General features: G+C 36.9%; 1 protein-coding gene across 3 annotated transcripts in view; it reads right to left on the bottom strand.

Annotated features, from left to right (window-relative positions):
• The window catches only part of anos1b (anosmin 1b), a 55,819-nt gene that overhangs the window by 2,225 nt on the left and 33,075 nt on the right, over positions 1–20,519 (bottom strand). For all 3 annotated transcript variants that reach the window (XM_042007097.1, XM_042007096.1, XM_042007095.1), the window contains exons 5-13: positions 19,466–19,650; positions 17,613–17,742; positions 14,347–14,440; positions 13,604–13,844; positions 7,041–7,179; positions 5,097–5,297; positions 4,530–4,624; positions 824–986; positions 346–578 (exon numbers count right to left, since the gene is read on the bottom strand). In XM_042007097.1, coding sequence (XP_041863031.1) covers positions 346–578; positions 824–986; positions 4,530–4,624; positions 5,097–5,297; positions 7,041–7,179; positions 13,604–13,844; positions 14,347–14,440; positions 17,613–17,742; positions 19,466–19,650 — 1,481 coding nt within the window. The remainder of the gene's footprint in view (positions 1–345; positions 579–823; positions 987–4,529; positions 4,625–5,096; positions 5,298–7,040; positions 7,180–13,603; positions 13,845–14,346; positions 14,441–17,612; positions 17,743–19,465; positions 19,651–20,519) is intronic.

The raw sequence follows: 20,519 nt of genomic DNA, 5'->3' as shown, positions 1-20,519 counted from the left end.
CGGTCATCCATGTTGTTAAATATCTTGCTCTGAATGGACTTCCGCACTGTTCTAGTTATCAGCAATATAGACTTCAACCAATACAGAATGCTGCTGTTATAAACAACAAATTGTTTTAAACTTGTATAATTAATCTTTGATTTTATTTCCTTACTTGATTCTTTGAGCATTGACTCCATAACTTATATGCTTGTTAAAAGAAAGATACAGAAATCTGTTATAGCAGCACATATGTACATGAAAGGCATACTGACAAACACAGACTTAATCCCGCTCAGATTTTTCAAATTTCCTGCAGTTGGGACAACACACAGCTGTCACTGATCACCTTTCTCTTTGTCTCACCGGTGCGATTGTCTGCGACTGGGAGATAAGTGCATCTTCCCGAATTTCCCTGGCTGTGGTGAGCTCAGATTGCAGTGTCCAGGTAAACTGGAAACCCTCAACAGCTGCTGGATCCAGTGCATGCTGGGACATCCTCCAGCGAAAGGTTGTGAGCAGAGTGCCGTTAACTTGTTGAAAGTCTGCAGTCAGCCGTTCTGGTCGTAGTACCACCTTTCTGCCTGAGGGGAGGCGCTCTGATACAAAAAAAGAAAGAATTTCTTTCACCTACCAAGGTCAGCAAAACTCACCTTAACCGCTTCTCACCAGTTTATGATGACAGTTGTTTATGCACTCAGAGTTTGATCAAATTTGCACTTATTGGAAGTTCATTTAACTTTAAGTTTACAGTTTACTTACTACACGTTCAAGAGTATACTACTTTTTCATTAATATTAAAGAAAGTGTTAGAACACCCTTATATGTGTTTAGTTATTCTTACCTTCATTGTTGCAGGCCACAGTTTTGCCACCTCTGACCCTGATGGAGGAGCAAGTCGGGGTTGTAACCCAGGCAACAGCCTCTGACTTTGGATCAGCCTTCATTGCAACTACAACCCTGTATTTGCAGGCAAACTGCAGGCCTTTGATGGTGTGATGAGTGCCCTGCAGAAACCCAAGTCCCAGATAAAATGTGCTTATAAAGAGATTATATCTTAAACTGAACATGTAATAACTACTTATTAAAGTGACCTACAGCAAGGTTTCAATTAATATGTATTGTACTTCTCTTCTTTCTGTTAGCACCCATCACTTAGGCAGCTTGTTAGCTTCACGTTATGATAAACACCAGAGTTGGACACTTGGGCAGTTTTGCAAGTTGGCAGCTTTAAATGTAAAAAATAAATAAATAAAATAGTGTAATTGTTTTAGGAAGTTTGAACTCACGTTCTGTGACCTTAGCAAACTTCACACAGCCCTTTCATTTTGATCACCCAGCTGCCTTTGGATAACAGATTACCCCTAGCAGAACACTGGCTGAAGGTTTTTAGTCAATGAGTCCAGTTTTGAGCAAAAATATGCACAAAAATTATTTTAACAAGTTAATCTTTGGTAAAGCTCCTCTTTGCTCGAGCTCTAATTAGTAAAACTTAATAATTGGTGACATTTTCTGAAATGATTCTCCACATTATCCTTTTTTTTAAATCAAATTTATACATTTAAGGATTAACCCAATAATTAGGCCAATGTTCAGACTCTAGTACAACACGGCACATAAAACACTTTTGTTAAGTCCTTAAAGTTACTGTGAGATTGTTTTGTGATTTTTAACACCTCAACAAATGTGAAACCTTATGATGCATAAATATAAAACTGCTGAGGGGGATAAAACTGCTGAGAGGGAAAATGGCTTCATTTGAAACTAGAGGCATGTTTATTACATACATTAATTCATGTAAGGGGCATGTCTATGCACAGACATGAACAACTCCATTTCCAACAACATAGAGTTGCTGTGTAAAATGTAATAGCACAATGATTTGCAAATCTCATAAAGCAATATTTTATACACAATAGAACCTAGAAAATGTTAAGTGTTGAAAGCCAGACATTATACTATCTCATGAAAAACATTATTTCATCTTGATTTTAATGGTGGCAATTAGTCTAATAAGAGTTGGTATAGGTTCATTTTTACCACTGTGTAGAGTTCCCACTCATTTTAAACAATGGTCTGTAAACATTTGGAAACTAAACCAGCTGTTCAACCTTTGGGAGGAATGTTGTCCCATTCTTGTCTGATATTCTAGCTTCACATCATAGAAGACAAGTCCTTGGTTATCTGTGTTGTATTTTGCACTTCGTGATGTTCCAAACATTTTCAGTTGGTGAAAAACATCTACTGCGGGAAGGCCAGTTCAGCACCTGGACATCTCTATTACAAAACCATGTTGCTATTATAGATGCTTTGTGTGATTTAGCATTGTCTTGCTGAAATATGCAGGTCTTGTCTAAAAAAGACATCATCTGGATAGAAGCAAAGTTCACAGTTTCATAGACACTAATGCATCCCTCATACCATCAGCGATGCAGGCTACTGAACTGAGCACTGATAACAAGTAAGATGCTTCTTTCCACTACTCCAGAGTCTGCAGCATCCATGATTTCCAAAAACAATTAATAATTTTGATTTGTGTGACCACAGAACAGTTTTCAAATTAGCCTAAATCCATCTGAAATGTGACTACATAAAACAGCATTTCTGGATCATGTTCATACATGGTCTCTACTTTGTATGATAGATTGATTTCTGCAAATGTTTCTTAGCCCTTGCAGTGATTTAAATGACAGAATCCTCTCTATTTTTAAATGCAATGCTGAATAAATGCCTCAAAATCCTTCTTTGTTGTGGAAGGCTATTGTGAAATTGCTTTACAATGGTTTTTTTTTTTATGTTTTTTTTTTTGTTTGTTTTGTTTTTTTGTTTTTTTTTGGCAACACATGCCCTATTTTCTTCTGAGACTCTGTCCCTCTGAGCTTCTCTTTTGATTTCCAGTTGTGTTACTGACCTGCAGTAATGACAATGGTGTGAAAATAAAAGGTGTTACTGACAGCACTACCTGTTTAATCTAATTCAGTAATATGAGGGCTGCAATCCAGAAGGTTTTCAATGTATTCCCTCTTCAACACACCTGAATCAAATTAAATGGATCTAACAGCCAATCACAATGACTCATTAATTTAAGTCAGGTGTGTTGGAGCACACTTTTTCCATCGTTATAATGTGGTTACCGTTACTGACAATAAAATGTGGTGTTACTATAATTCTGCATATTCACTGGGGGAGAAGCAACCACATACCCCAAGTGATTCTGACTGAATGAGAAAGAGTAAGATGTGATGGCAAACTTGGGTAAGTCAGTGTGTGCAGCTGAGCACACATGCACACACACAAACGACCAAGAGACATGCAGCAATGTTGAGTCCAGAGAACACAAAAAAAAAGTTTTTAAACTGGAATCACCAGCAACACTTTTCCCCTCACAGAGGTAAAAGACAAGAACGTCATGAGACATGTTTACTATGACCAGAAACAAAGAATTTCTTTATGTTGGATGTGAGCAAATATAATCACATAAAACCTGTCGTGAGAAGGAGGCGGAGCCACGACATCCATCAGCCTAAGATTGGTACAGATGGTTTTTCTGTTTGTAATTTATTCTATAAAGTTTCAGTTTCATTCATTAGTCAGATCTAATATTCAGTTCTATAATGAGTAACTGAACATGCCATTTGAGTTTAAATTTCTTTTAAAGGGGAATATATTTGAACACGTAAAAAAAAAAGTACTTATTTTACTTATTTTTAAAATGCTGTAACTCTGTTACTAACTTTTTTTTTTTTTTGGAGATGTAACTAGTAACTATGATTAATTACTTTTTTAACCTACCACAGTCTAAGCTCCAAATCACTTCACATGTTAAACATTATTGGAAAACTCAGATTCTTGAGATTTAAATAATGTATACCATTCCAGGCTGCAATCACAACTACATGACATTAAACACTTATTTCTGACAAGTCATACTATACTCCAGCAGCAGATACTGTTACATCACCAAGGGACCAGTAAAAGTAGTTTAGTAAATAAAGGTCCATAACAAGTCTTTTATCCATAAAAACCTGTTTGGGGAAGATTGAAGGATTATAAGGGGTTAAAGTCATGTGCCAAACAGTGCTTAAAACTAATTAGTTGCAATATGTTTCCAGTCTTTTGCTGCACCCATCTCGACTTTTTGGAGATGTGATCCTGACAACAAAATCAAAATTAGAAAATATATTTTGGGAAATAGTAAAATGTCTTAGTTTTCAATATTTAACATGTTCCCTATGTTCAGCTGTAAGATTTGAAAATCATTTCATCCTGTTTTTACGTACATTTATGTAAGTAATTCCTTTGTTAAACCTTTTTGAATATGGGGTTGTGTTTGAGCCCCAGATCTGACAGGCATGGTAAAAGTGATAGTAGACAGAGACAGAGATGATGGCAAACAGACAAGGTTACACACAACACTCCAGACTGCACTGAATTATGATAATGAAATCGGATCACTATCCACACATACACACTCAGACACAATAGTCATGCTTACAAAGCAACAAAACGCCTTTTACATTATTTAATGCACACATCCTGTGTAGGTATACCTGCACTGTTATTGTTCTCTCAGTGTGGGTTACATTATTACTGCAGGTATGTGGACGCCACTGCAAAATGTATGGACCTCTGTGTCTCTGTCTGGCTGTAATAGAAAGAAACAAAAGAAAGGATCAGACACTAAATAGTCTGTTTTTGATTGTGAAGACAAGTTATTAGATAAGTCATGTAAAGTCTGAAAAAGGGTTATGATGCAATTGTTTTTAAAGTTTCTAGAATTTAATTTGTCCATATGAATAATAAGAGTGAGTTATATGTCAATTTCGGCTTCTCAATTTTTACTTTTTGCTTATAATTGCAATTAAAATAATCTAATCTCTGTTAATTCATTAATCACACATCTGCAGCTGTTTGTGTAGACATATATGTGTGTTCCTCATCATAACACTGAACCACAAGTTGCTCTTTGTAGTTACATCTTACTTGCTGCCATCATCATGTGTGATTGGGGAAATCTTTGAGCCAAGCAACCTTATCACTGTGTGACACGTTTATTAAATACATAGTTTTCCTCTCAGTGTTTTATTCCCCCATTTGATGTAGGAAAGCCAACTTACCGTGGTAAAGCCACTTCCAGAACACCTTCACCTGCAACTGGTTGTCATGGTAATGAGGAGCAGCAACCTCCAGTCGTAGGTTTTCAGAGACTGGGACAAGGAGGTCAGCAGAGGAAGGTGAGGAGGATGAGAGAGGAAGAGACAGTGAAGATGAGGATGAAGGGAGCTCGTTGGAGAAGTCTTCATCTTTGGTGGTGGAGTCTGATTCAGAGGATAGAAGACAAGAAAGAAAAAAGAAAATATTTAAAAATTTGACAGCTAGGTTGATCTGAAATTCTTTAACAGGATATAAAACAAAGAGAAGCCAGAAATGACAAAAGTGCAAAAAGCTCATGAATATCAAGCATATCGTTTCCGCCAAAATTTTCATATGACGATCCAATAAACTCCAAATGCAGGTGAGATGTTCTCTGTCCTGTGTGACTGTTGAAGAAAGCAATAAAAGTATTTCTGGGAACAAACATAAAACATGGACAGGACTGAAGAAACTGCTTCATTAACTGTTTACTATTGTGAATTTGCGTTTTTAGTATAATTAAACCTCATACACAGCACATGGAATTCATAACTGTATTGTCCCAGAAACATCATAAACTACCAGGACTGTTAGCAAACCTTCCTGCTCTTTTATTAACTCAGAAACGCTAACTGGCTTCAGAGGACCTAAACAACCCCCATTAGCTCTGAGCGACAGGCCAATACATGGACTGTGTCAAAATTTAATAATGCTGAATTAAAAAGGTAGTATGTTCCATATAAAGTTGCTGGTATGTAGTTTGGTTGTTAAGCAGCAGCTGACTATAATCGTCTGCTGGGCTGACCGATAGGTCACCTATAAATACTGCTTTTGCCCAGACCATCACTAACATTTCAGCTTTCCACTGTTCTCCATGTTTCTCTGGATTTCAACTGTGCAGCTGCATGCAGACAAAATATGCTAACAGTCAGCAATGCAGCAGCTCTGAGCTAATGGGAAAATTGTTAATTCCATAAAGTATTGCTCTGCTAATAAACAGCAACAGTGGTATGTGCAGTACAACAGACGTAATTAATGTCATGACAAGTTAATGACATGTTTCAAATAAGTCACTAATAATTATTATTTGAGTTAAAGCTCAATAGCTGTGAGAGAAGACTCCAAGTTAATATGACCATTTGGTCCAGCACAAAGTGAACGGTCAATATACCCCAGTTTCCAGTTAATCTCTGATCTTAAACCTTGAGCCATACCCATCTACCTCTTTTAGCAAAAAAAAAGAAAAAAAAAGAATAAAATAGTATTTCTTTTTTGGCATTTGTATCATCATATTAAATAGGACATATTATCCTTCATGGAGTTTTCTCCTTTTAATCAGTGTGTTTTTGTAAATGTAAAAGAATCTACAGAATTATAAAGCCCAGGAAGCTATTCTCTGACACACAACATTGTTCCTTAAATATCTGACTGACTAAAGCAGTGGGTAGCTTCTCATGCCTTTAATAACATATCAGAAGACACATTCTGCAGAGATGTTTCTCTGCTTCAGAATGATCAGAATATTAATAAGCATCAAGTAAACCAAACAAGAAGATAGTTGAAACCACTAAAACTGTGTTTAGAACAGTCAAATGTCAAATGCTTCAGTAGGTCATGTGTGAGAAAATGATGTGCCAAAAAAGTGAGGTCATCTGATGACCTGAATATGATCAAGTTTTTCCACCAATACCTTTGTTTTCTTCCTTGATGGCATTGGGATATTTCAAGATGAAAATGTTGGTATTCATCAGGCTCAATTTGTAGAAGAGCAGTTCAGTGAGCATGAGACATTGAGATAATTACTTAAAAAAAAACAAAAAAACACAGCTATAAGAAAAGGGGGTGCAAAGTGTAGAAATGCACCCTTTATACAGTTAAGTATATGACTTTTATCCAGATCTACAAGGAATAAGCTTTGTTTTCTTTACCTGTATCAGTGATAGTAGTGAAAACAAGCTGTGCTCTGTGACTCTTCAGTCTCTTCTGACCCCAAAAAGCCACCGTCTGTACTGACAGGATGTAGGTGGTAGCAGGCAGGAGTCCCTGCAGCCACAGCTCACTCTGCGCCTTAACAAGTGAAGGAATATGATCATGGATTAAAGGAAGAAAAACATTTTACTTGTCAGTCTATATCATTGCTTCATTATTTTCTAGAACTGAAAAGGCTCTCAGTGAATTTGTACCAAATGAAACCAAAATCAGTGTTTAGGAATTATACAGCAAAAAAATAAAATAAATAATAGATGTCATTGTTATAACATTAGGATCACCACATTTACTGCCATAATCCACAATATCACTATCAACCTCATCTACATTATAGTCAGCCTGAGTGTAGCATGCCCTGCTTTGGGGATGACGGACCAGACCTGTTGTGCATTAGTGCGCTGTTTGAATGACAGCTCATTAACAGACTCTTAGTCAATCAGCTCTGTCTGTCCGTGCGGATCTGAACTAGTCACAACAAAGAGATGCTTGGATGATAAGTTAGTGCGTGTGTGTGTGTGGTTTGCTGTGTGTACACTTAGAATGAAATGAGACAAAAGCAAGCTGAAAGCAGTTTCTCAATGACCTACAGACAAAATGGAGGTTTTAAGTATTTCCATTACTCTCTAGATAGACAAAACACATGGCCTGTACAGCTCTACACGTGTGTGTGTGTTCGTGTGTGCGTGGGGGTGTGTGTTGTGAAACAGAAAAAGCAACAAAAGCCTGGCTTTCTATTTTGGTGAATAATGTCAGTGGATATTATATGTAAGACACTGATGTATGTTTAAAAGCACTGATTCAGCAGAGTTTTTTTTCACATTTGAATACTTCCCCATCAAATTTTACCATCACATTTAATGCTAAATTTCCCCAGTGCAGCATCAACTCCTGAGTGACAGAATATATGTTTTATACACCTCTTGGGGATGAATTATGCTTTCCCAAAGAAGAGCAATAAATTATCATCACTTTCCATGATATGAAAGCCTTCTTCCTCAATGGAGTTAAGTTGTTCTGGTTCCTTTATACCTGTTGTGATTCTGCTGTTTGTGTGTCTAGATGCAGCTGCAAGTTAGAAACACTAGTTAGGGGGCTCATTTAAATTCCAGACCTCCCAGCCATGCAGAACAGAGGACCAGACTACAGATAAATGGCTCCACCAGACACAGTCTGGGATCACCATCACTACGTAGGATAGCTAGGTCCATATGAGTTTGTTAGTTTTTTGTTTTTTCTTTTGTTCATATGAACAAATTCTGTGCAGAAGTCTTGAACCACCCTTGTGGTGTTTCTTTAGACATTCACTGCTTTTTCCACTCATTTTCAGTCCAGTCGTTTTACAGAAATTTGTTTGTCTTTGTTATGCGACTCATTAATGACCATTAAATCATTCAAGCATAAAAAAGGCACCTTCAACAAGCGAAGACCCATTGTTGTGTATACAAATAACAGAAATCTTAGCAAAGAAACTACTATATTGTATCTTTAGGCACTTTGTTAGCAGCATCCTGTCACAAAAACACATCATTTGTAATTTTGTAAAAAAAAACTGTCAAAAATAATATAGTTTGAAAGGAAATAAACAAATTTTCAAGTATTTCACATAAAAAAGGGATTTGGAAAAAGCTTTTAAAAATGTAGCATATATTCAGCACGGTGTGCAGTGTGTCCTGACATCTTTGAGACAACTGGACAAGAGAAGGAAAAAATAAGAAATGGCAGACCTAAAAAAGTATAGTGTATATCACAATGATGTGATATACACATACACAGTAAAAAAAAAAAAAAAGATCAATCATCTCACAGTTGATCTATCAACTGTTGAATGAAGCCTTGTCATAAATGGTCTCCATGGAGGGTGGCTGTCATGAAGCTGCTCTTAAGGAAGGGGAACAGGGAAAAAGAAGAAGGTATGCCAAATGACATAATAATTGGCCTGAAAATTAGTGGCAACAGGTCTTATGGAGTGATGAATCCTCCCCAGAGTCCAGACATCAACATTATTGAAGCAATGTGCAATCATATTGATAGACAGTGGAACAAAAGGCAGCCAATATCCAAAGAAGAGCTTAGGAAAGTCCTTCAAGAAGCCTAGAGAACTATTCCTGAAGAGTTTAAAGAAATTACACATACACACTCAAAAGCTTGCCCCAGAGGGTTCAGGACATGCAGCTGGTCTGAAAGGCAACAGAGTCACCATTAATCAGACAACACCAAACAAGTGATACCATGAGGACCAAGAAGCTCTCCAAACATTTTGGATTATATATATATATATATATATATATATATAAAAAGATACCCAAAATCTTGAAAATCCCATGGAGCATCAATAAATCCATCATCACAAAACAGAGAATATGACACTAGAACAAACCTGCCTAGAGACGGACATCCACCAAAACTTACAGAATCAATCAGGGCATCAATCAGAGAGACAACAAAAACATCAATGATAATCAGGAAGGGGCATAAACGCTCCACAACAGAGACTGGTGCACCTGACCATAGGACTACTATAAGCTGTACACTCCGCAGAGCTGGGCTTTATAGAAGAGTGGCCAGAAAAAAACCCCACTATTAACAAAAAAACTAAGAAAAATAAGAAACATGTTTATTTTGTGAAACAGCTTTTGTGATACTCTTCAAAAATATGAAAGAAAGTCTTCTGGTCAGATGAGATCAAGGAAACCATCAAGGAAAACTCAGTGTGAGGATAAACCCAACACCTCTCATCACCCCAAGAAAAGCATCCCTACAGTGAAGCATGGTGGTGGCAGCATCATACTGTGGGTAATGCTTTAATAGGCAGTACTGGGAAACAGGTAAAAATTGAGGGAGCTCATGCAGTGCCAAAGACAGACAAATTCTTTCTTCTAGGGATTTGAGATGGGTGAAGGTTTACTTTCCAGCAAGACAGTTTAGTATTATTTTTTGTTTGTGTGACAATATTACATATTTTACACTTCCAAGGGTGTTGGCATGTGTAAATCAAATGTTTACCCCTCAACATATCAATTTAAATTAAATTTTTTAAGGTAACAAAATAGGAAAATACTTTGCAAGCCATTGTATTTCCTTTCATATTTTTATATACATATCCAATAAATCAAGGTAACAATGCCCATATTTCCTGGAAAATATATGAAAATATGGGCTGCTGAAGGCTTTTGCAGAGTACTATACTTGTAAACAGAGAGTCTACGGGTGATGAATCCTGTCACTCACTAAATGACTTATTTACTAATTAAAAAAATTACAGGTTGAGTCAGAGCATAGGCTGAGTCTGCATATCACTGAGTTGTGTTAAAACTGTAATATGTGTGTAGTTTACGATGATTAAGGGTACATTTGATGTTCGACTTTGATGTGTTGTACACATATTACATCACCATTACACCTATTCAGAATAACTTTTTATGTGATATTGTTTCATCAAATGTAATTGTAAAAGTTCATAACTTTTAGAAGTTAGTCACTGGATGAAGTGATAAAGAGCAATGAGTAGGGCCGGGTACCGAACTTCTGTTCTCTTATAGCACCGACCGAAATGCTTCGATACCCAGTATCAAAACATGACTTGTCTTTCGGTGCCAGGTTTCGGTGCCTTAAGAGTTAATTACGCAATATTAAGAGCTGATAATGTTGCTGGCGATTGGCTGTAACGTTACATGTGGTTGAGGCTTGCAGGAAAAATGATTATGTGGTTACGCCCACAAACAGGATGCACGAGTATCTGTGTTGTGAGCCACAACATGTCATCAAAGCAGCTAAAAAAATGCCTCAGACGTCGAAAGTGTGGCTCCATTTTAGCAAGATTGATGCCAATAGTGCACAGTGCAATATCTGCAAAAAGAATATTGTTACTAAGTCCAGCAACACGACCAATTTGATGAAGGATCTGAATGTGCATGGAATCAATTTAAGAGCAGAAAGTTGCTCTGGGTTTGACTGCAAGAAGAGCGATCCGCATCCGTCGTCCTCTCAGCATTCAAGCCCGCCTGTGGTTGTTGCAGAGCCCGAGCGGCCTCCATCAAAACCTGCACCCATTTCATCCGAACGTACTGAGGACGGCACTGTCTGTGATTTCAACAGGTTAGTTTACGTCCAGCAAAACTCGGTCAACCGCTGTGACGTAAAACATGATCCATATAACGTTAACTGTACTGTTGTGTGGCTTTAGTTTATGGCTATATAGCTAGCTAAATCAAAAACTAAGAAATAAATGACAGTAACTGATATTAGCTTGTGGTTATCTATTGGGTCGGCTGGTTAAAGAGCTTATTTATCATTTACTGTTATGTTGTCACTTGTTTCCAATTATTCTTTTGCACTGAAAATGATGTTATTTACATTTATGTTAGAAAACTGCTTTGAGTGAAAGAATGCCAAAGCTGAAAAATAAAACTAAACATTTGTTAATAATGTGTAATATAATTTTCTTTTAGTTAAAACTGATTTTATAAAATTGATATTGAAAAAAATATTTATAAGGAACCGGTATCGAAGTGAAGGTATCGGTATTGGTACCAGTATCGAAAATTTTTTAAGGATACCCAGCCCTAGCAATGAGCTATTTTGTAATTAAACTTTAAATCCCATCAGGTCTTATACTTCTCATCACAAGGGCAAGTTATGCTTGCAGCTACAGTACTGCATCAACAACTAAATATCAAACACTTCCCTTGCACAGATCTGCTGTTTCACAACCACGATAACTGATATATACACAGTCACTAATGTCCTCATGCAGCACTTAGTGGTACACTATCAGTACATTTCCAGATGTTTTGAGTTAAAACATATTATCCAAATGCAGAAAAGCCATTTATCTATGTTGTCAGTTAGTCTACACAGCTAGTTGTCATAACCTATTCCAGTGCAGTAATATCAGACCTGCATGTTGTCATAGCACTTTAACAAAGTTATGTCCCATGGAGATAATAGTGTATCTACCTCCAGACAAGGAACAGATGCTAAAAGTCAGAAGAGGCCTTTAGTAATGAGAACACATGGCAAATTACAATTTCAGGTTAAAGTTATTTCATTTGTCTGCATGTTACACAACATGAAGTACACGTAAAGTATTTTCAGAATTATTTTTTAAATTCACATCCCGTATCAAGATGTCAGAGGAGCTCCTCCGTGGCTCCACCTAATTCTCCAGTATGAGATTTTTATTGTCAACAGGGGGTTCAGCAGGACATTGTTTAAGTTGAAGGATTATTACACGTCTCATTCTAAAGATTAATATAAAGGACAAATAAATGTGAGAACCATCTGTTCCTGTGCTGTGTGTCTGTGTGTTGTATGTGTGTGTTTAGAGACAGAAAAGTCAGTTTAACAACTAATAACTTTCACTATGGAACTACAATCATGTAACAGGTGCAGAATTTGGTTTAAAATTGTCTTCACATAAATTATATGCAGTGCCCCAATCTATTCGGAAATGAGGTTAATTTAAACAAATACAGTTTTATTTACATATTAAACTATTTTTTTTACACTGCCAATTGTGCATAGTAGGTGTTTACAGAACCTGCTCTGTGTTGTGAACAGCCACAGCTGGAGAAATAACTATTAATCAGAAGCAGAATACGAAGAGGAATGTATGTGTGGGTGTGTTTGTGTGTGAGGTACATGGGTTTACAGGCCTAGTAAAAGTCTTCAGGTGCAGCGACAGATCATGTGCACCCCACTGCTGTGTTTTAGATTGTAAAAGCAGTAGGACTTAAGTGTTTTTACAGCAACTTTTAGAGCTTAACACAGAAAAAGCTAAGAGACGATCTTCAATTCAAAGACATGTAAGGTCTTCAGAAAAAGTGATGGGTGAGACTTAGACTCTACAGGCCTTAATTAGAATAGTAACTGTTAAACTTCTGATAATGTATGGTTGGTAGCTGTCTGCTTAGTTTTGGTGCACTTACGTTTTGCTTCTTTGCATAGTGTTTTTGACTCTTACCAGATAGCAGACATAGATAGCCACACCTAAATTAAGTCAATGGCATAGATCAAGACCAAATTTTTGCCAAACAAAAATGCACATTTGAACCATATTTGGGCTAAATATTTAGTCCTTTTAATCTTTTTCTTAACTTACTACAGGCTATTGGACTATCAAATAATTAGTACACTTAAGTATAAAATTTAAATTAATTTTATTATTATTTTTCTATGAATTTATTTCTTAATATAAAAATATTTATTTTTTATATATCCTTATATCTATAAAAAATGGTTGAATGATTTAGGCCTCACTCTTCCCTCATATCATCTATACATAAAACCAGAAATCACTAAATCCAAAAAATGTGACACCTCGATAGTGTCAAAATACTCTGACGCCATATTTTCAGTTTGTCAAAAAGCATTTGTGACTCAATAAAATCCCATTATTTCATGCATACTTTAAAATATTACCATAATAAGATTTAAGGAAACCTCCATAACTACAGTATGTTGTTTTATTGAGTGTAATACAGGAGGTAGAAACTTTCCTTACCCCCTGAGTCAGGATGCTGTTGCTCTCCTTTTTACCCTGTTCCTGTGTATGTCTGTGTGCAGGTCGTGTGTGCTTGTTGTGTCCTGTATGCAAGTTTGGCTGAAGTGTGTGTGCGCGTCTGTGCACTGTAAGTGTATGTCGAGGCATCCAGGTGATCCGGTAGTTGCGAACAGGCAGGTCTCCCTCTCTGGGGGGCTTCCACTGTAATAAGACCGCCACACTGGCTCCACTTCCCCTCGACCTGAGGAGGGAAAGCTACAAGTCAGAAAACATGACAACATGAATGTAAACAAAGTCATGGTAATAGAGTTAGCATAGCAAGACTTTCCTTGCAGTCATGTAGAAGCCGATGTTTGTCATTTGCTTTCAGCTTTGACTTTACAATCTTTCATTAACTCCATGTAAGTACAGCAGAGGCGCCTCCCTTAACATTATGTTGAGAAGAAGCTACAATTTGAGCCATCACCTCTGTTATTAAATGCTATTAGAAAATCTGTGTTGATCCAAGACATGGTCTGAACTTTACATGACCTTGTTGTGCAGCTTACAAACTAAAGAGCCTGCAGTGCATAACTGATCAAGGATTAACTATAATTTGCAAGCAGATAGATGAACTGTGCATCCACAGACCATAGTTTATCGCTGATTTCCTGAAGTGCTGAAAGGCTGCATAGTAACTACATCAGTAAAGATAATAACAGCCACACTAATACATTAATATACTAAAATAAATCTTTAAATACCTTTCTGTGAACCGGGGTCCAAGTTGTGAACCCACCCAGTCTAGGGTCTGGTTGCTTACTCTGATGTTATTCGGGGGTTCTGGAGGTGAGGGGTCTAAATAAACAAAAAAAAAGAAACATTAAAACATAAAAAATAAATAAATAAACATCCTCATCAACATAATCAGGATACAGAGGCTTTTTTTTTTGCTTATTGCATATTTGCTTAACTTAGAAATATCTTTGTCAAATTGTGCCACTATGAAGAGAAACAAATAAAATAATTTAATAAAAAATGTATAGATTTTATTTTAAGCAACCTTATAGACACTTAGATACTTTATAGATCTGTTATACTTTATCGACCTCTTATTAAGTACCCTGTAAAATGGATTCTTGAACTACAATTTTTCATTTTAAGAATTGTTTAAATAAAACATTTAACTACTGCAAACAACATGTGAATTAATTTTTTTAACTTGGTGGCTCAAGTTTCCAAATCATACTTTGAGATTTTAAAAAAAGACAAATGTTTTCTGGTCTGTCAAACAACAAAATGATGCCTATACCCTCTTAGGAAGCTTGTGTACAGAAGATATCAACCATATAGATATATAGTTAATTTATCTGTTCACTAGTTTAGACATTTGACTAAATGACTAAACTCGATGCCTTTTTAATTTGAACTCCACTGAAATCCTGATTCCTACTAAAACAAAATGTGATCTTTAATTCTTTTAAAGAGCAGACCTTTGACTAGCTTGAGTGAATTGCGTGAATAATTAAATATTCAACGAGTTGCAGCAAAGAAAATGGCAGAGAAGTCGTTCTCAGGGGTGAAGTAATTTCATCCGATTCTAAGTCTTCAAAGTCAATTAGATTTATAGCATCAAAGGTCAGTGATACTGGAGGGGCCGGCAGTCCTTTTCAGCAGCCAGCAAACCAAAGACTAAAGATGAACTAGGCACTGTTTGCATTCAAAATAAAATCCTGAGGTCAGTGGTCTTTCAGCACTGAGTCTGTATCTCATTAGAGCCTCAAGTCCTAATGCTATGTGCGATTAAAACTACAAAATGTATATGATTAAACTACACCCCCCATGGCCAGCCGTCCACAGGCCCCAGGCTGCTCGGCTGACCCAGATGCAGAGATCAAAGTTAAGACAACATGTTGGGAGCTGCTAGACCTGGTCTGTTTGTGTGTGCATGCCTATGTGGTGTTTTCTGTTCTGAAGAGTCTCAGTGCCAAGGGTAATTGTTAGATCAGAGTCAAAACAGACTTTCTTCTTTGAGTGTCTGTTTCTCACTGAGTTTGTTTCTCTTTGTCCATTGTTTGGTGAAATGAAGACATCAAGACAAGTTTTCAGATCCAGACTTTCAGTTGTAATAATTACAACCGGATGTCTGCCAACAGCAATTATTACTGTTGGCAGATCCTGTGTAACCCTGAAAATGCCATGAGCAGAAAAGAGTTTTTCAAATAAAATTTTCCTCCTGGTTAGCATCAGGTCATTATGGAGGAACTACAACCATCTTGACATCCGCCAGCTTCCTCATTTATGACCTCTGACCTCCAGCCCCTGACTAATCAGACAAATGATCTAGAAACACAAGACTGGCTGTGGTCAGATTGTATTCAAAATGTTTGAGAGTGTTTTTAACCTTTAACCCAGCCCCTGAAAATCTGTTAACAAACACACACTCAGGGTCTATAACTGATATCAACCAGCAGCTGTAAGTGGTTAAACTCAGAGTTTGGTGGACAAATAATTTGTTAAATTAATTTGATAGAGAAATTAAAATCAAAATACTGTTGTTTTATTTAAAAAAAGGAATTAATATGTCCGCCGATGTTCACCGCAGCAACTGTGATGTCAGTGAGTTGAACCACATCAGTGAATCAAAAGCAGATTACAGTACATACTTTACAATGTCTGTACAGTAAACCTGATAATGGCAGACAAACCTAAAAGTTCATTTTAACCTTTAAACACTCAAAACTACATATAAAGCCACACTTAGATGTTTCATGACCAGGGCAATCTTTTTGGCTGCTATATATAACCAGCTACAAGTTTTCAGACAGAAGTCAGTGTGTTCAAGACCTTTTTACACAAGTAATTCAAACACATTCTGAATACATTATTGTTATTATGTGTATATAGACATATACAGGGAGTCAGATTGTTGCTATAGAGGTGATTTTTGCACAAGAAGCTGGTTCCATTGCTGCTGATTATTAGCTTTTCTTTCTAATTCAGGCAAATTCAAATAAACCTGCCAATTACACCCCAGATTGTACTACTGGGTAAAATCTTTGTACCTGACACACAAAAATCAAAGCAAGAAAAAGTGAGTGCTTTACCAGGTGAGCAAAGAGACAGTGAACTCTAACAGAAAATAGCACTGAAGGTCAGCATCAAGCAATTTATCATTTTTTACTGCTTAGATGTGTAAGCACTTCTGCACATACAGGATAGGAAAACACATTTGGAAACTACGTGCTGTAGTTCGTTGAGACTGGCCAACTTTTGTTCTCATACGGATCAACCCTGTGTGTCTATGTGAATGAGGATGTGTTACAGAGAGGGGGCATAAGACAAGCAGAGGAAAATTGTCTTTAATGTTATCTCAGACGCCTCTTTATAATCTCCCATAAGCTTTCAAATGATTAAAAAAAAAGCTATGTCCAACTTAAAGTCATTATTTACAATCAAACATGGTCTGGCCAATCCTAGCAGTGGATTTATATCACAAGTCAATCCTGGCCTGAGACCATTATGACCTAAGTCTGTTGAACATGAGATAAAGGACCTCATTAAGTGTGTTTGTGTGTGTGATAGCCTAACTCTCACTTTCACCCTGTCTCACTGACCCAACCCCGGGATTTCAGTCTGGCACTAAACCAAGTGAATGAACATGTGTGTGTGTTTGCAGTATGCGTAAACACGTCCATATGTAGTTGTGCGTACGCTATCTTCTGTTTCCTGTCTGTGTTTTATGGACTGCTGATAGTATTCTACTGAGTGTACCTTATCCATCAATTTTAAGTGAAAGGGAGAGAGAGGACAGAAGAAGAGTGAAAATATTCCTGGGTTTCTTACAGTTCCAAAGGGAGATGTAATATCTCCCATATAATGACATAAAAATGGACATGAATGTGACTCATGACGGATATCAAAATTCACTGGCACATCATGGAAACATCCAGGAAGGATCATCTGTGTGGGACACACATACAAGTTCTCTTAAGACAACTAAAATTTGTGTGCAGTGTGTTTCTGTTACCTTTACTGGAGATGTAGTGTTTGCTGGGTGTGGTGAAACCTCTGCTGCCGTGGCTGTTGATGGCTGCTACCCTGAACTGGTACCAACGCTGGGATCTTAGATCTGACAGAACCACATCCTCTGACAGGGTCTGAAAAACACAAATATGAGAAATTGCTAAGGTATTAAACACTTAATGTTTACACTTTCCATCATATATACTTATTACACCATTAGAATCAGAAATAACTATTTCCACATTATTAACCTTGCACCCCTTTCTCACGTAACTGTTTAAGGACATTATCAAAGATTCCACATGTGAGAGGTTTAATCAGTCATATACTGAGTCATAATGAACTATGTAGAGTTTAAAGCACAGCAATGACCTGGCCCATAAAAGCCCTGATGTCAACTTTCATAACATATGTAGTCAGAAGGCAACGAGAGCCTTGATTTGCAGAACTGTCAACTTGTCAAAGATGCCTGAAAGGAAAAAAAAAACAACTGCCTGCCAAGTTTATCGAACTTTACGCCTAGCTGTTTAAAAAGAAATGGCAGTAACAGTGAAATGTTGCTCTGATTTAGCATTAGTAACAAAAAAAATATGCATCCCTTATGATTTTTGGTGTCTAACATCAGCAAAAGACTTCTAATATATATATATATATATATATATATAATTTTAATCAAGCAGGGGGGTTTTGGTCACGTCATTAAATGAGTGCAGGTAAGTTAACCCTTGTCACAGGCTGAAATGGCCCAATGACGCTGTACAACCACAAATACCATAACTATTACCAAATATTACAATTGTTTATTATTGAAGCTGACTGTTATTATTTAAAATATTTTGTTTGCACTTATTTATTTAAGGACAGCTGAACAAAACTAACAGAAAATTCATATTTAAAGTTTGATGATTGTGAGCACTGGTCAACATCTCTTTAAAAAACTATTTAATTAAAGCAGAGCAAAATAATCCCTAAAAACAAAGACTTTTTTAAAATTCTGTTATGTTTACCTGTATAAGTCTAATCTACTAAATCTAAAAAACTAGCAACTAACAATTATACAGCAAGCAAAAATTCCTATCAAGCCAGATGAACACAGCCATAAAGGAATTTCATCTTATAATAGTAAAATTAAATGAGTCCCCTAAATTATGGTTAGAAATGCCAAAGATGCGCATGTTTTGTCTCCTTGACAGTGCAAACTTAATCGTTGCTTAAAAGCTGCTCATCCACACTCAATCACATGCACACACAGACACGAGCTGCCATCTATTTAAGTCCATAATAAGCGTTCAGTCATTCAGAGTCAGCCGGTGGAACGACTGTGGCTGCCTGTGGTTCCCTTTTAAGCTCTGCTTATTTACCTAACCTCACACAAGCACACACGCATGGATGTACAGTGCACACACACACTCAGTCAAACACACACACGCACACGTACGTAGGGTTTACCCTGGCAGAGTGGGAGACTAGCTGGAGTGGAGAGGTTTAGACAGCAAGGCAGCAGACTGATGAGGTGGAAACAGAGTCTAACATCCATCTCCATAGCTGAGAAGTTTCATCATTCAAGGCAAATTGAGAGTTATGAGGTAAAGATATGTTACAAACTTTGTGGTGTTGCTTCACTATTAAAGGTGCAGGGAACCATTTTTATTGCTCCTAGGACTCCATTATCATCATTTTTGTTAGTTACTATCTACTTATTTATATCATTATGCTTCTTTTAAAAAAGAAGAAAAAGTTATTAACATGCAAAAATGTTTTTGTAACAGTTGCTATACTCCTCACAACAGCTCTAAAGTCAATGATTTGTTTTAATCATGATGTCGACACTGACAAGCTGTTACAATAATTATTTACCATGGTAACGGTAGCCCATGGGGAGGCGTGGTCCTCACTGGGGTGAATACCGACGTTCCAACGGGACTGAAGCATGTAAATGACAGGTTCCATGCTGACGTTAAACTTCGACACCCATGCGACCTTAACGCGACCCTCTGAATCTTCCAAAAAACTCATCTCTCTACGGGGCTTCAGAGGAACACCTGCAAGAATAAGACAGGAAAGGAATGTAGTCTGTGATTGTGCCATATTTGCAAGAGTAAAACTGAATTTACTGGAATAAATATGAAACTAGGAACAGATGATATAGACAGCTCATGAAGAACCACTAATGTTGACAAGATGTCTTAAAAATTTAATTTTTTTAAATGGCCGAATGATGGTCTGGCTGTCATGTCACGCTGAATAAATGAGCTTTAACAAGGGGGAGCTTAGTGGATATAAAACACTTTACATGCTCTATGGATGTAACCCCCCCTTGACACTTAAGTATAGTTCTTTGTTTTGTTTGTTAAGTTATTGCGGAATTACAGGTAATGCTGGACTTGACAGGGGGAACAAAGGAAGGAGGAACGTGAGGAAAAGTGTGAAGGAAAAATCAGCTGCTTCATCTGCAAAAAAAACTTTGCAGAAAACTTTTTATGGTCTTTAAAAGAAAATAAAGCAAGGAATCATCAGGAGCACCGATAAGAATACAAACTTAGAAAAATACTACAGACAAAAACAAAGATGTTTAGACCAAATTTGATTATATTATCTGAAAACTTTGTTACTGTAACAATTATTTTGGGTTGCTCAAAAAAATGAATGTGGCCTCTTTAAACAAGCACAGGTCCTAGTTCGTCCTCATGTTAAGGGACCTGTCTCAGTTGTGACAAACACTCAGAAAGACAGATCAAAACCTATGACTGATATGCAGAAGAGAAATATTAAAGCGGCTTAAAAGAATGTATAAAGACACAAGCAGGCATGTGTGTATAGCAGGTTGTGTCCTGATTTAGTAATTGTAACACTGCTGCTTTTTTTTAGGATCTAAACAGCATTTTCCATCGCTGTCCGACACATTTGTGCT

The sequence above is a fragment of the Melanotaenia boesemani genome, chromosome 14, assembly GCF_017639745.1.
Source record: "Melanotaenia boesemani isolate fMelBoe1 chromosome 14, fMelBoe1.pri, whole genome shotgun sequence".
Classification (NCBI taxonomy): Eukaryota; Metazoa; Chordata; class Actinopteri; order Atheriniformes; family Melanotaeniidae; genus Melanotaenia; species Melanotaenia boesemani.
This window is presented reverse-complemented; position numbering and strand designations above follow the sequence as displayed.